This window comes from Suncus etruscus, chromosome 18 (genome assembly GCF_024139225.1).
Source record: "Suncus etruscus isolate mSunEtr1 chromosome 18, mSunEtr1.pri.cur, whole genome shotgun sequence".
Lineage (NCBI taxonomy): Eukaryota > Metazoa > Chordata > Mammalia > Eulipotyphla > Soricidae > Suncus > Suncus etruscus.
This window is the reverse complement of record NC_064865.1, coordinates 27,997,624-28,011,234: the sequence shown is the minus strand read 5'-3', so window position 1 is coordinate 28,011,234 and position 13,611 is coordinate 27,997,624. Positions and strand designations below refer to the sequence as shown.

The 13,611-nt window shown below is 42.0% G+C and overlaps 1 protein-coding gene across 1 annotated transcript in view; it reads right to left on the bottom strand.

The window, feature by feature from the left end:
• Nucleotides 1-13,321, bottom strand: part of CMTR1 (cap methyltransferase 1) — a 54,149-nt gene extending 40,828 nt beyond the window's left edge. The window contains 3 exon segments of the mRNA XM_049765460.1: nucleotides 1,306-1,457; nucleotides 11,001-11,138; nucleotides 13,291-13,321. Coding sequence (XP_049621417.1) covers nucleotides 1,306-1,457; nucleotides 11,001-11,133 — 285 coding nt within the window. The 5' untranslated portion in view covers nucleotides 11,134-11,138; nucleotides 13,291-13,321.
• Nucleotides 13,322-13,611: the final 290 nt, after the last annotated feature.

Below are 13,611 nucleotides of genomic sequence, written 5' to 3'. Positions count from 1 at the left end.
TAAAAAAAATTTCAGAAAAATTTATCCCCATAGGTGGGGATTACATTCCCTTTGGACAGGGCATTACCCACTCGAAAGTTAGAGATGGAATTTCTATTGTAGCCACAAATCTTTTCTCCAGGGTCAAAGAAGCTGACTAAGTCACAAACCTCATCATTTACTTCTGTAAAATTTGTCGAACCCCAAACTAGAATCCTGAGTATTACTTCAGAAGTGGTAGTCCTCATTAAATGAACAGAATAGAAAATAGAAAAGCTATAAATTTCATGAGAAAAGTGATAAGGTTTTCCTGTTCACCTTCCTTCTTATGTTGTATCAATAAGGAATGAAAGAATGAGCGTTCTTTTGGCAGCAGCACCCATTTATTTAAGGCCAAAATCATTTTACCTGGGGGCTGCAGGGGGCAAAGTTGGGGTGATCCTTGAGTGCAAAGTCAGTAGTAAGCCTTGAACATTGGGGGTTGTGACCCAAATAACTAAAACAAAACAAAACAAGATTCCTCTAGGGCAGAGCCACAAAATGTACGAAGGGCAGCAGGCCGCGAGTTTGAGACCCCTGATTTAAGGTATCTGAGAGTGAGTAGAATTTTAGCCATTCTTTTTTTTTTTTTCCTGCGGGGAGAGAAGGAGCCTGAGTGGGAGTCATATCTAACAATTTTCAGGGGCCCTTTCTGGCTGTGTTCAGAAGACCATGTGATAGCTATTAAACTAAGGCTAGAAGCATGCAACTATCCTGTACTATCTCTCCAGCCCCTTTAGTCATTTATTTTGAGATGACTCAATAAAACAGTAATTCACAGTATGAAGCTTCTTTGCCTATAATTGTATATCTAAGTATAAGGAAGTATGTATACACATGCTCATAGTAACACATTACTAATGGGCCAGAGACAGTACAGTGGGTAAAGTGCTTGCCCTGCACACAACCAATGTGGATTCAATTCCAGGCACCATATGCGTTGCCCAAAAAACTGATAGGCATGATCCCCTGATCAGAACCAAGGAATAAGCCCTGACAGCTCCCATGTATGGTCCAAAACAAACAAAACCCCAATTCATTACTAAGAACAATAAAGGGAGATCCAACTCTATACCTGACAGAAAAAAAGGTCTACGTGGTTACAATCCATTGATGAATTCATATGCCTTTATTGAGGAAAATGGCTATTTCTCACGACCAAATTTCAGTAGCTAAAGGCTAACGAAAAACTCAGCCCCCACTTTTCTTTTCTTTTTTTTTTTTATAATTTCCCTCCTCTCACTGTGTTAGTAGAGCTTTAGAAACCCAATTCAAGTAATGACATACCATAAGTTTCTGGGAGACACTATTATACATGGAATACCGAGAAGAAGTTCCCTCCACAAGTGAATCTGCTTTAAATGCATCGTCAAAAGAGTCAGAACTGTGTTGCTTCCCCTCAGTCTCACTGTCAGACCCACTGAGGCTGGTCGTAGATACTGTAGGTGGGGTGAGAGAAAAGGAAAATGTTTAGGTAAATTTATGATATAAAATAGTTTTGGAAGTAAATGTTTCTTTTTTTAACAACTGCTTAAGATACCCATTGCACACATAAAGTTCACTACATCACCCAGGATCACATTTTATTCTGTATCACTTTTTTTTTGTTTTGTTTTTGGGCCACTCCTAGCTATCTGCTCAGAAATAGCTCCTGGCAGGCAAGGGGGACCATATGGGACACCGGGATTTGAACCAACCACCTTAGGTCCTGCATCGGCTGCTTGCAAGGCAAATACCGCTGTGCTATCTCTCCGGCCCCTGTATCTTTTATTAATCTTGGATAAGCCACTTACAGCTGCTAATAGTATGTGACACACAATCGAAACTCAAGAACATTGGTTTTTCTTTCATTTTCTTCCTCTATAGAACTGGGAAGTACATGCCAAACTCACTAGGTTAAAAGACCAAAACTATGTACTTGAAAGTGCACTATTAAATATAAATTACATCGGGCCCGGAGAGATAGCACAGTGGCGTTTGCCTTGCAAGCAGCCCATCCAGGACCAAAGGTTGTTGGTTCGAATCCCGGTGTCCCATATGGTCCCCCGTGACTGCCAGGAGCTGTTTCTGAGCAGACAGCCAGGAGTAACTCCTGAGCACCGCTGGGTGTGGCCCAAAAACCAAAACCAAAAAAAAAAAAAATATAAATTACATCTATTAAAGATTTTATTTCTGCTGCTTATTCTTAAAAGTTAAATTCCAAATATTGATGGTGCCTAATTAGATCTTCAACAATTCTATCATCAGATTAACAGCTTCTGATTGTTTAATCTCCTACTTACCTATTTTAAGGAGTCCTTCAAATTTAAAGGCAGAGTGTGGGTTTGTAATAGCACAGCCCCAGAGAAGAACTAGCTCAAGAGTTAGAAGCAAAAGAACAGGAGGAGAGCAGAAAAGCTGCACTTAAAAACACTTGAGAAGGAAGTCATCAACCAGAGTGACATAGTCATTATATGGTGAACAACCTCATTGCCAAAGGACTCCAAATAAGAACCACCTGAACTAGCTGATTACCTGCCCCCTAACCCAATGTGTGATGATTCATGGCCTACATATTCAATAACTGGCTCTTTCCCCCTTTTCTTTTAAAGATCTCCGAACCTCAACTTGAAAGTTATTTAACTCAATAGAATTTCATTCAGATAGTTTCTCAGTAATCTCTTCCATGTTGGAAATTGACTATCCTGAAATTTTGACTAGTAATTTCTCATATACCTGCTGAAAATGATATAAACTGCTAGTCAAGAGAAATGCAGAACAGTAAATGGGGATGGTAGTGTGTATTAGAATCCCAAGGTTTGAAAGGTTATCAGTGCTTACCTGTATGACACATCTCATACATGGGTAACAGTGTATACTTAGAATACAATTATTTTTCCATTTATGTGTCTTACTCTTTAAAACATCAATTTATCAGGATATAAATGCCTGTCATTCAGACCTAAATACCTGTTAGTTATTTCTATTGGACTATAGGAACAGCGAAGAAAGTCAGGACATTAAAGGTCACAAGATCCAAGATAACCTGGGAACCTCTGCTCTACATATTGTAATGGATCAAAAAGACATTGTCAAATTATTGTCAACTGAGAAACTGCATGTATAAGCATAAATGAAACCTTTAAATAAGTATCTGTTTGCTTTTTGTTGTTGTTTTGTTTTGTTTTGTTTTTGGCAGCGCTCAGGGGTTACTCCTGGCTCCTAGCTCAGAAATCACTCCAGGCAGGCACAGGGACCATATGGGATGCCAGGATTCGCACCACCATCCATCCTAAATCGGCTACCTGCAAGGCAAATGCCCTACCACTGTGCTATCTTTCCGGCTCCATCTGTTTGCTTTTTTAACTTTGAAAAAAGCCTGTATTCTCTCTTGAACAAAACATTCCTCTTTCTCATCCCTCACATCGTTCTAAGTAATTTTCATTCAATACAAACTACTTTACAGCACATGTGCTCTCCGGGACCATGTGTGTGGCCAGCACATGCACAGGTTGTTTCCACATCTCCCTCTTGAGATGTATACTTTCATATAGGAGTTCACTCTCGCTCCTAGTTTTTCCCTCTCCTTCTCTTCCTTCCTCCTTCCTCATTTATTCCTCCTTTCTCATTTCTTTTTTTTTTTTTTTTGGGTCACACCCGGCAGCGCTCAGGGGTTACTCCTGGCTCTACACTCAGAAATCGCTCCTGGCAGGCTTGGGGGACCATATGGGATGCCAGGATTCGAAGCACCGTCCTTCTGCACGCAAGGCAAACACCCTACCTCCATGCTATCTCTCCGGCCCCCTTTCTCATTTATTTCTGAGTAGGAGCAGATTTTACATATATAACCCTATGTTGTTTTACTTTCCCTTTTTATTCTTCACTTTCACTTTTTTAAAAGAAACAATTTCGTTCTATGCCAAGTTCCTCCCCATACAGAGTTCCTTCTCCTTTCTCTTCTCCTTTCCAATAAACTTTTCTACCTTATTAAAAATAAATAATAATATTGCTTTTTCTCTTTTGGTTTGTGTTTTGTTTTGTTTTGGGAACACACCTTAAGGTGCTCAGGAGTCACTGAGGTGGGCTCAGGAGTCACTCCTGGCGGTGCTCGAGGGACCATATGAGATGCCAGGGATAGAACCCAGGTTGGCTACATGCAAGGCAAACACACTTCCCACTGTGCTACCATTCCAGGCCCTGCTTTTTAATTCTTATAATTGCAAAATAAAAAATTTTTAGAAAGAAAGATATACAAGACCAATAAAAGTATTTAAATATTCAGGGACTGAGTCCGAGATAGACTTTGAAAAGTAGGAAAGCATACTTTGCTTGCAGGGAGTCTGATTCCCAGCACCACATGGTATCCAAACACTGCCAGGAGCAACCCCCATGCATTGAGCTGGGAATAGCCCCACAAACTACCAGATATGGTCCCAAAGTCAAAATAAATAAAAATACACTTGTAGAGATTGATGTGTAGAGGCAGAATAACTAAATTATTTCTTAAAACAAGTGAAAAAAAAAGTGAAATTTGACAATGATAGTTTTTACCATAGTGTTGATTCTGGCTATTTTTTTAAAGTTTTTTTTATTTTATTTTATGAAGACAAAGATATAAAGAGCAGACAAGGAGACAGTGGGAAGATAATCCCATGAACAGAATTCTCATTTTCAACCAAAAAACATTAAAAAAAATAAAACAGAACAATTTTCAAATTTATCAATCATGTGTAAATATTATGATTAAATATTTAAATAAATACTTGGGGGAAAAACCTGACTTAATACAAGTAATTATTTAAGAAAGAAAAGTGGCTAAGAAGGGGCCAGAGAGATAGCACAGCGGTAGGGCGTTTGCTTGCATGTGGCTAACTGCAGAGGGACCCAGTTTGATTCCCAGTATCCCAAATGGTCCCCCCAAGCCTGCCAGGGGCAATTTCTGAGTGCAGAACCAAGAGTAACCCCAGAGCACCGCTGGATGTGACCCAACAACTAATCAATCAATAAATAAAGTTTTAATAAAGAATTGGCTCTCCTTAGAATTTTATTAAGTAATCTCTGCTACAAACAGGGATTATATTAGTCAGAATCCAAAAAAAATCTATTAGTTAATAGGGCCAGAGGGGCCTTTTCTTGCACAAGGTATATAGGGTTTGATCCCTGACACCCCAGCAGGGGTCTTCAAACTACAGCCCGTGGGCCACATATTGTATTTATTCCCATTTTGTTTCTTCACTTCTAAATAAGATATATGCAGTGTGCATAGAAATTTTTTCATAATTTTTGTTTTTACTATAATCTGGCCCTCCAACAGTCTGAAGGACAGTGAACTGGCCCCCTGTTTAAAAAATTTGAGGACCCCTGCTATAGTCTCCCAAGCACCACCAGTATTGATCCCTAAGCAGAGCAAAAGTAGCCCTTGAGCATTTCCAGGTGTGGCTCCAAAATAAAGCAAAAAAAAATGAATAGCCAAGGAAGAAACTTTTCAAGGACACAACATTTTCAAAAAAAAAAAAAAAAAAAAAGGTAAGAGATCACGTGTTAAGAAATTAAAATTAAAAAAAAAAATAAATTAAAATAAACTTAACTTAAAAATAAATTCTGAGGCCCGGAGAGATAGCACTGCGGCGTTTGCCTTGCAAGCAGCCGATCCAGGACCAAAGGTGGTTGGTTCGAATTCCGGTGTCCCATATGGTCCCCCGTGCCTGCCAGGAGCTATTTCTGAGCACACAGCCAGGCACCGCCGGGTGTGACCAAAAACCAAAATTAATTAATTAATTAATTAATTAATTAATTAATTCTGGGGCCAAACAATTAGTACAGTGGGATAGGATACTTGCTTTGCAAATGACTGACCCAGGTTCGATTCCCAACACTGCATATTATTCTCAAACTCTGCCAAGAGTGGTCCCTGAATAGTCAGGCGTAATCCCTGAGCACAGCTCAGTATGACCCAAAATCAAAAACCGAACAAATGAACCAAAAAACAAACAAAAAAAATAGCCCAAACCAACAACCAATTATGGTTTCTAAGCAGTTAGCATGGGGGACATTTGGGTTGAGGGTGTCACTGTATTGGGAAGTACTAAATATGCTGCTTCCTCTTAAGGTGGCTGTCCAATTCTCTTAATAAGGAGACAACTTGCTTACATGGACCAATGCAGTACATGTCACAGAGTGCCACTTAGAATAAAAGAACCAGAACATTAATAATAAGTAACCATGGAAACTGAGAGGCAAGATGGTCATTTATTTTGCTGCACACTTTTCTGCATTTTCTATGTGAGAAACAAGAATTAGTTAAAAAAAAATTAGAGCTTAAAAAAAAAATTTTTTTTTTTTTTTGGTTTTTGAGTCACACCCAGCAATGCTCAGGGGTTACTCCTAGCTCTACACTCAGAAATCACTCCTGGCAGGCTTAGGGGACCATATGGGATGCCAGGATTCGAACTACCATCCTTCTGCATGCGAGGCAAATGCCTTACCTCCATGCTATCTCTCCGGCTCCTTTAAAAATAATTTTTAAAAAGCTATCAAAAATCCTTGGGTTCCTTTCTAGAGAAATCTTCCAATATCGGGCCAGAGAGATAGCACTGTAGGTAGGGTGCTTGCATGCGGCTTACCCAGATTTGATTCCTGGCACCCTGTAAGGTCATTCCCTGATGCCCTACCAAGAATGAGCCCTGGAAACAGAGCCAGGAGTAAACCCTGTGCATTGCCAAGTGTGCTTCCCACGCCCTGACTCCCCCAAAAAGAAAGAAAATCAAAGAAAGGACTCTTCAGAGCATACCAGATCTGAGGGAAAAAATACTTCTTGAATGATTCAAGATAAAGCCTGGGTCCATCATTAGCTTCCATGCCTTCAACACATAATAAAACAGAAAGAGGTAGTATCAGGAATGTGGATACTACCAAAAAGTTTTCTCCTGGGCAACTTCCTAGAAGCTACAATATTAAAACAGCTACCAATCCTTTTATCACCTATATGGGGTCTAATGAAACAGTCCCATTAATAATTTTATGACCCCCTCCAGGTATCTCTACCTCTCACCCCTCTGGTTGGCTTCTCACCCCACCCTGGCCCTCCCTCTTCTGTGCCTGTTGCTTGCTCCTCATCACCCCCTAGGCCCCTCTCTTGGTTCTTTTATACTCCCTCCTCACCCTGGCTGCCGCAGTCTCTGATTCTGGACAAAAATAATAAAGGAAAAAAAATAATTTTTATAAAAAAGTCAGAGAAATCTAGTACACCCAAATTAGAGTGCAGTATCAATCCAGACTCTAGAGTATTGGCAGGGTGCAAGATCTACATGAGGCTCCATCAGTAGAAGGCACAGGAATGGTGGCATCAATATCAAACCTGGGTATGCAGGATTCCTGCCAGTTTCAGATCTCAGAAATGTTTTCTTTGCCCTCACAATATTTTTTGATCAAATGATAGAATCAGGGCCCGGAGAGATAGCACAGCGGCATTTGCCTTGCAAGCAGCTGATCCAGGACCAAAGGTGGTTGGTTCGAATCCTGGTGTCCCATATGGTCCCCCGTGCCTGCCAGGAGCTATTTCTGAGCAGACAGCCAGGAGTAATCCCTGAGCACCGCCAGGTGTGACCAAAAAAAAACAAAAACAAAAACAAAAACAAAATGATAGAATCAAATTTGGAAGGAAGGCATATTTAGACAAATCACTACTGGCTTTACTGTAAAATCTAGTACCAAATCCAACACAAAGATTTCTTCATTCCATTCTTCTTCCCAAGTGTTACCTAGCACAGAGCTGTGCTGTCCAGCTTCTGAGCATGAGTTGAAGAAGAGAACTTATTTTTTGTAAGTCATCTGTAAGTTACTCTACTCTACTTACATTAGTATGCTTGAGGGTAGCATTCTGAATTGAGACATGTGTTCTTGCAGATAAGTGCAGGTAAGTGCAGACTTCAGCACTTCATGGAGGTCAATTCAAATAACATCTCAGGGACCGAAAGATACACTATAGGGAGCAGCCCCTCACAGGGCAACAGACAAGTCTGTAAACACTATCAGATTCTAGAAATAAGGTTCGATGTTAAAACTTTAGGTGCTAAAATACTATCCATGTAGGTATTTTTCTGTGAGATTGGTAAGTGACAGGTAGGCAAATAAACCTTTTGTTTTTTAATTTTATTTCACATGATATTTGAAGCCAAGTCTTAATCTGACCCAATCTAAAACAAAGTAGTGCCAGTCACTACTCATTCTAACCTTCAGGGCTATTCTTTTCAAAAAAAAAAAAAAAAAGGAGACAACTATTGTGGCTGCAGCAGGAATAAAGAGGTTTAGACTTCCAAGACTGATAAGAATTTAGCAAACACAGAGCAGACAATTTTGTAATGAGGATATAAATTAACAGGAGTAATAAGGCCAGTCTATTAAAATCATTAGTTTCATTAAGAACTTGCCAAAGCTGGGTGGCATTCCCATTAACCTCCCCAGGAACTTCCTTTCTTAAAACCTACAGAGGGTCCAAAGCATTAGTTTGAGTTTCCATTAAAGATTTCTTTTCTACCTGAAATCATTATTCTTTAAGTCATTTTTAAAAAGAAAGCTCAGCAAGTAGATATAACTCAAAGATAAAGGATGCCTTGACTGAAGATTCTGAGTTCACCCAAAAGCAAATTTAAAAAAATATTTTTGTTTTAGTGTTACTTTATAGAAAAAGGTTTCTCAATAACTGCAAAAAAAAATTTAAATGGCAATAGACCAGCAGGACAAACGTGCCATGATTAAAAATCACAACAACAAACACACTAGGCAGAACAGTACTAACCACTAATAGCCAAGGTGTGCAACACACACATAAAAGAATTATGGATTTTAATAATAAACATCACATCCTGCCTAACAACTGCTGTCGACCACATTCATTCCTATTTAAAGACTCAATTTTTCCTTCATGCCAGACAAATGGTAACTCGTTAGAACAAGTTAAACAGATACCAATAAAGGAAGTTTTTGATTAAGCTCATGAATCTGAGTTGACAGGAAAGCAATGGTGTTTTAGGGGAAATAGCCTATTTAGGAAAGAATTAAACCTGATGTAGGGGAAGACACTTTCAGTATGGGGTTGGTAAAAAGAGTCTAGAAAGTTCTAGAGCCTAACACTCTGAATGACAAAAACCCACAATTGCCTTGGAGTCTAAATCAATTTATCTAAAAAAGGAGGAAAACCAAATTGACCTCCACCTACCTCTCTTTTACTTCAAAAGATTGTTACTTTAGTAGCAAATTTCCTAAATAGTAAAATAAAAATTTCTCTTGAAACACTCAAAAGGACTCAATTCTACAGTGGCCATGAAAACATACTTTTTTATCTGTGCTCTAGTGTCATTTTTTTATTATTATTATTATTATTTGGTTTTGGTTTTAGGGCCACACCAGGCAGCACTCAGAGGTTACTCCTGGCAGGCACGGGGGACCATATGGGATGCAGGGATTCAATCCACCGGTCCTGGGTCGGCTGCTTGCAAGGCAAATGCCCTATGGCTGTGAGATCTCTCCAGCCCCTGGTCTCCATTTCTAATCTGTCAATGAAGCAACTTTGTCAATACAATAAAATAAAGATTAAACTAAATAGTTCTATTAGGAATCATCATACTGATCTAGCAGAATACAAAGAAGGCCTGATTAGGAGCCAGAGCACAGCCGATAGGATGTCTGCCTTCCAACACAGCCAACCCAGTTCAATAACCGACATCCCATTATGGTCTCCATGAACTGCCAGGAATGACCCACATACAAAGCCAGGAGTAACCCCTGAGCTCCCCAAACCAAAGCAAAACAAAATAAACACACACCAAAAAAAGAAGGCCTGAACAAGTAACTGATTTTCTCACAGTATTCCATTAAGAGTACTCTTCAATCATCTATTCAGTATACCTAGGTAGAAGTTAACATAATTTCCAGTGAGACATTTAACTACCAGGGCACACTGTACTAGGGACCACTAAAGAGGAGTCAACACAGAACACTGATAACATACATGCTAAGTACTTGAATGCTCTGCCTTAGATTTGAAACAAGCAAAATTAAAGATATGGAGCATTTTCTTGTCAAAACACTGTCAGCTATCAATAAGATAGCTACTGAGCAAGAATTTGGGGATAGATGGGGCATACAGAGAGAAATCTTACTGATGAAACCAAGAAGAAACCAATACTCAAGAGTTTTTTGTCACAGGACCAGAGCAGTGGCGCAAGTGGTAGGGCATTTGCCTTGCACTCGCTAAACTAGGACGAACCATGGTTCGATCCCCGTCGTCCCATATGCCCCAAGCCAGGGGCGATTTCTCAGCGCATAGCCAGGAGTAACCCCTGAGAATCACCGGATGTGTTCCAAAAACGGAAAAAAAAAAGTTTAAAAAATTTATATCCTCTATGTGGGAATTGTGGTCTTCCTTTTTTTGTTTTAGAGCCACACCCAGTGAGTGATGCTCAAGATTTATTCCTGGCTCTGTGCTAAAGGATCATTAATCCTAGCAGGCTCAGAGAACCATATATGGTACAAGGGATCCAACCCGGGATGGGTTCATGCAAGGCAAACACTGTTCTTTTTTTTCTGCCCTCCAGAACGGAAAATAAATGTTTAGTTGGTTTTTTTTTTTTTTTTCAGTCTGTGGTCATTTGTTCCAGCAGGACAGAAATTAATATAGCTGTGCAAGTCAAATACATATAGCATAACTTTAATCATCTAGTATTTGATAAAGCTCCTAAACACTTTATAATTTATCACAAAAGTATCTGTGTAGGGCCAGAGTAATAATAATCAACTAAGGTGCTGCTGTGACAATCACTGTTTTGAAAACAAATTTCTCCTTGTAGAAGAATGGCAGATGGAAAGAGAATCCACGGGCCAAATTTAATTCTCGAATCTGCCTAATTTTTCTCCAGAGGCAGTGAACTGTATTCTGCCCAATTCAGGCTCCAGAGATTCAAGTAACCAGATGGCCAGTGCTTCAAGCCATACTAAAAACATACCTTTTGTTGTATGATTGACAGAAGAGGGGGGTTCATCATCTGATGGAGAGCTGAGGTTCAGGGCAAACTCTGCAACTCTTTTCTTCTGCTTCTTGATAGGGGCAGTGCATTCTGGATCATTTCTCCTCTTCATTGTTACTGCAACCATAAATCCAGAGAGTCAGCAGCCCTCGTCAGAGCCACTAAAATCTGGGCAGGAAATCCAATGTATAAGTCATCAATAGGATGGAATTTGGCAACTGCAAACAACTTTCAGTGCCAGCACTTGAATAACTTCTTCCTCAAAGTGAGGTCCAGAAAGGATGCTAGCCAAGCTCTGGTTTTCAATAATAGCTGTTTTACTGGAAAATGTAGTACCCACAATGTCTTCTAAGCCACTGTGACCACTGTGTCTAAATCATAATATAGCCCACAGGCCACAAGGAAAGGGTCTTATGTATGCTTTATTCCATACCTCTGATGCAACATTAGTCATGGGTGATACCAATGTACACTGGAAATTAATTATGAATCTAATGAATATCAGCTACAGATTCCAAGGTGAAGAAAATGACCCAGAATTACTCCTCTCCCTTGTTGTCTTATCAGGACAATTAAAATATGTATCACGTTTAGTGGGTAGACTTTAGGATGCTTGAAAAGATAAAAGAATTGGTAAAGTTCTTGATTTTTTTGGTGTGGATTTTTTTTGGGCAGAGCTGGGTATTGAACTGAGGGCCTCATGATATATGATACGTGATCTATATTAAACCACATCCCCAGCCCTAATTGATTTGTTCTAAGAACCAGAAACATTTTAACCTGGGTAAGAAATTAACACAGTGGTTGACTTTTAGGGCTAAGGAAACATATGAGTAGTTACTAGGACTAGAGGTAGCTTTATTACTGGAATCAGTACAAAAATAATGATTTTTAAATCAGGAACCCATCTCCATAAAGAAGAATGGAAAAGGGCAGGTAACACGTCATCACCATATATGCCCATCACTATGTATATGAGAGGTAAGCATGAGGGGAAAAAAATTAGAGATGGGATGAGATGACTATTGAGACCCTGAAATCAAATATGAAAGAGCAAGTACTGGGTATATAGTGTGCTTTACACCCAACTGGCTGAAAGGGGCTTGAAAAGGAGAAAAGACTAAAAATACAGTATCAAACAAGTAGATGACAGGCTAGGTCGTGTGATCTCAGGGAAATGGGCAATGCAAGGGCACAGACCAGAATATCGACAGTAAGGGGAGTATAAGGAAAGTCTCCCTTAACCCCACAAACCCCTGATCCATATGTTTCACTCTCTCCAGCTCAAAGATGAGCCAATCAGCCCGCACAGGATCTCCAATTCCCTAGGAGGAGGAAGCTGTCCCCCTAGGGCAGGGCGAGTCAAGCTCTATGCTGGGGAAGTGCCAGGTGCAGGACCAGAAATCAGCTTGGCGGAGCCACTTTTCCCTTCGTACCCATCTTATATTCCCCCTCCACAAAGGTCCATAGCAAAAGTTAAAATCAAGGTCTGGCTCTTAAGCGACTCAGAGGAAGCCTGACAACAGGAACCTCCAATGTAGGGTCTATGGGGGGGGGGGGTAAAAGGCAACAGATGTGTGAAGGGAGATGCGGATACTCCTCAAATCCCGATTCCTCAGATGTGGGCTTTGCAAATCATTTTATTTAACCCTCGAGTTTCCCACTGGATGACACTCTCCATCCCCCCTTCAAAAAAAAAAGTCTGGCTTGAAGGCCTAAAAAAAAATGCAGGCCACCCCCAGCGCCCACATCAAGTGGCCTGGAGGCCAGAAGCCTGCGCTTCAACGTGGAACTTCAACGTGGACGGCAGAAGGCCCGGCTGGCCCCGCGCGCCTTCCAGGGGAGCGGCTCGGATCCCGGGTTCCCGCTCTCTCCCCGGTGGGGTTCAAACCAACACCCCCCCCCCCGATCCTGGGAGGGAGGGAGGAGAAGCTCGCGTTTGCAACGTCGGGCTGCGGGGGCGTTGGAGAGACAGACAGAGAGGAGAGAGGAGACAGAGACAGAAGAGATAGAGAGGAGAGAGGAGACAGAGAGACACAGAGAGACCGAGAGGAGAGAGACAGAAAGGAGAGAGAGACAGGAGAGACAGAGAGCAGAGAGATACAGAGATAGACAGAGAGAACAGAGACAGAGACAGGGAGATGGAGGGAGGGAGAGAGCGAGAGCGAGGCCGAGGAGGATCCCGGCCCGGGCCGGGCCGAGGCGGCGCTGGAGGAAGGAGGACGCTGCGCCCGCTCGCTCTCCCGCCCCGGCCGCGCTCGGCACTCACGCGACGGGAGAGGGCGAGCCGCGAGGGAGAGGAGAGGGGGTCGGATCAGGCCGCCGCCGCCGCCGCCACCGGCCGGGCCCTCTCCCACGCCAGGGCCGCCGCCGCCTGCGCCCTCGGTTTCGTTTCCCCGCAGCCGGCCCGCTCCGCCGCCCGCCCGTCGCGCTCGGCTCCAGCCCCCGGCCGCGCGCCCTGATGACGTCACGGGCCGCCCGCCCCCTCCGCCCGGCCGGGTCCTGGCCCCGGGGAAGCCCGCGCGCGCGCGCCCCGCCCCTCGCTCGGCGCTCCAGGGCGCCTGCGCAGAAGGGCCGCCCGCGCCGAACG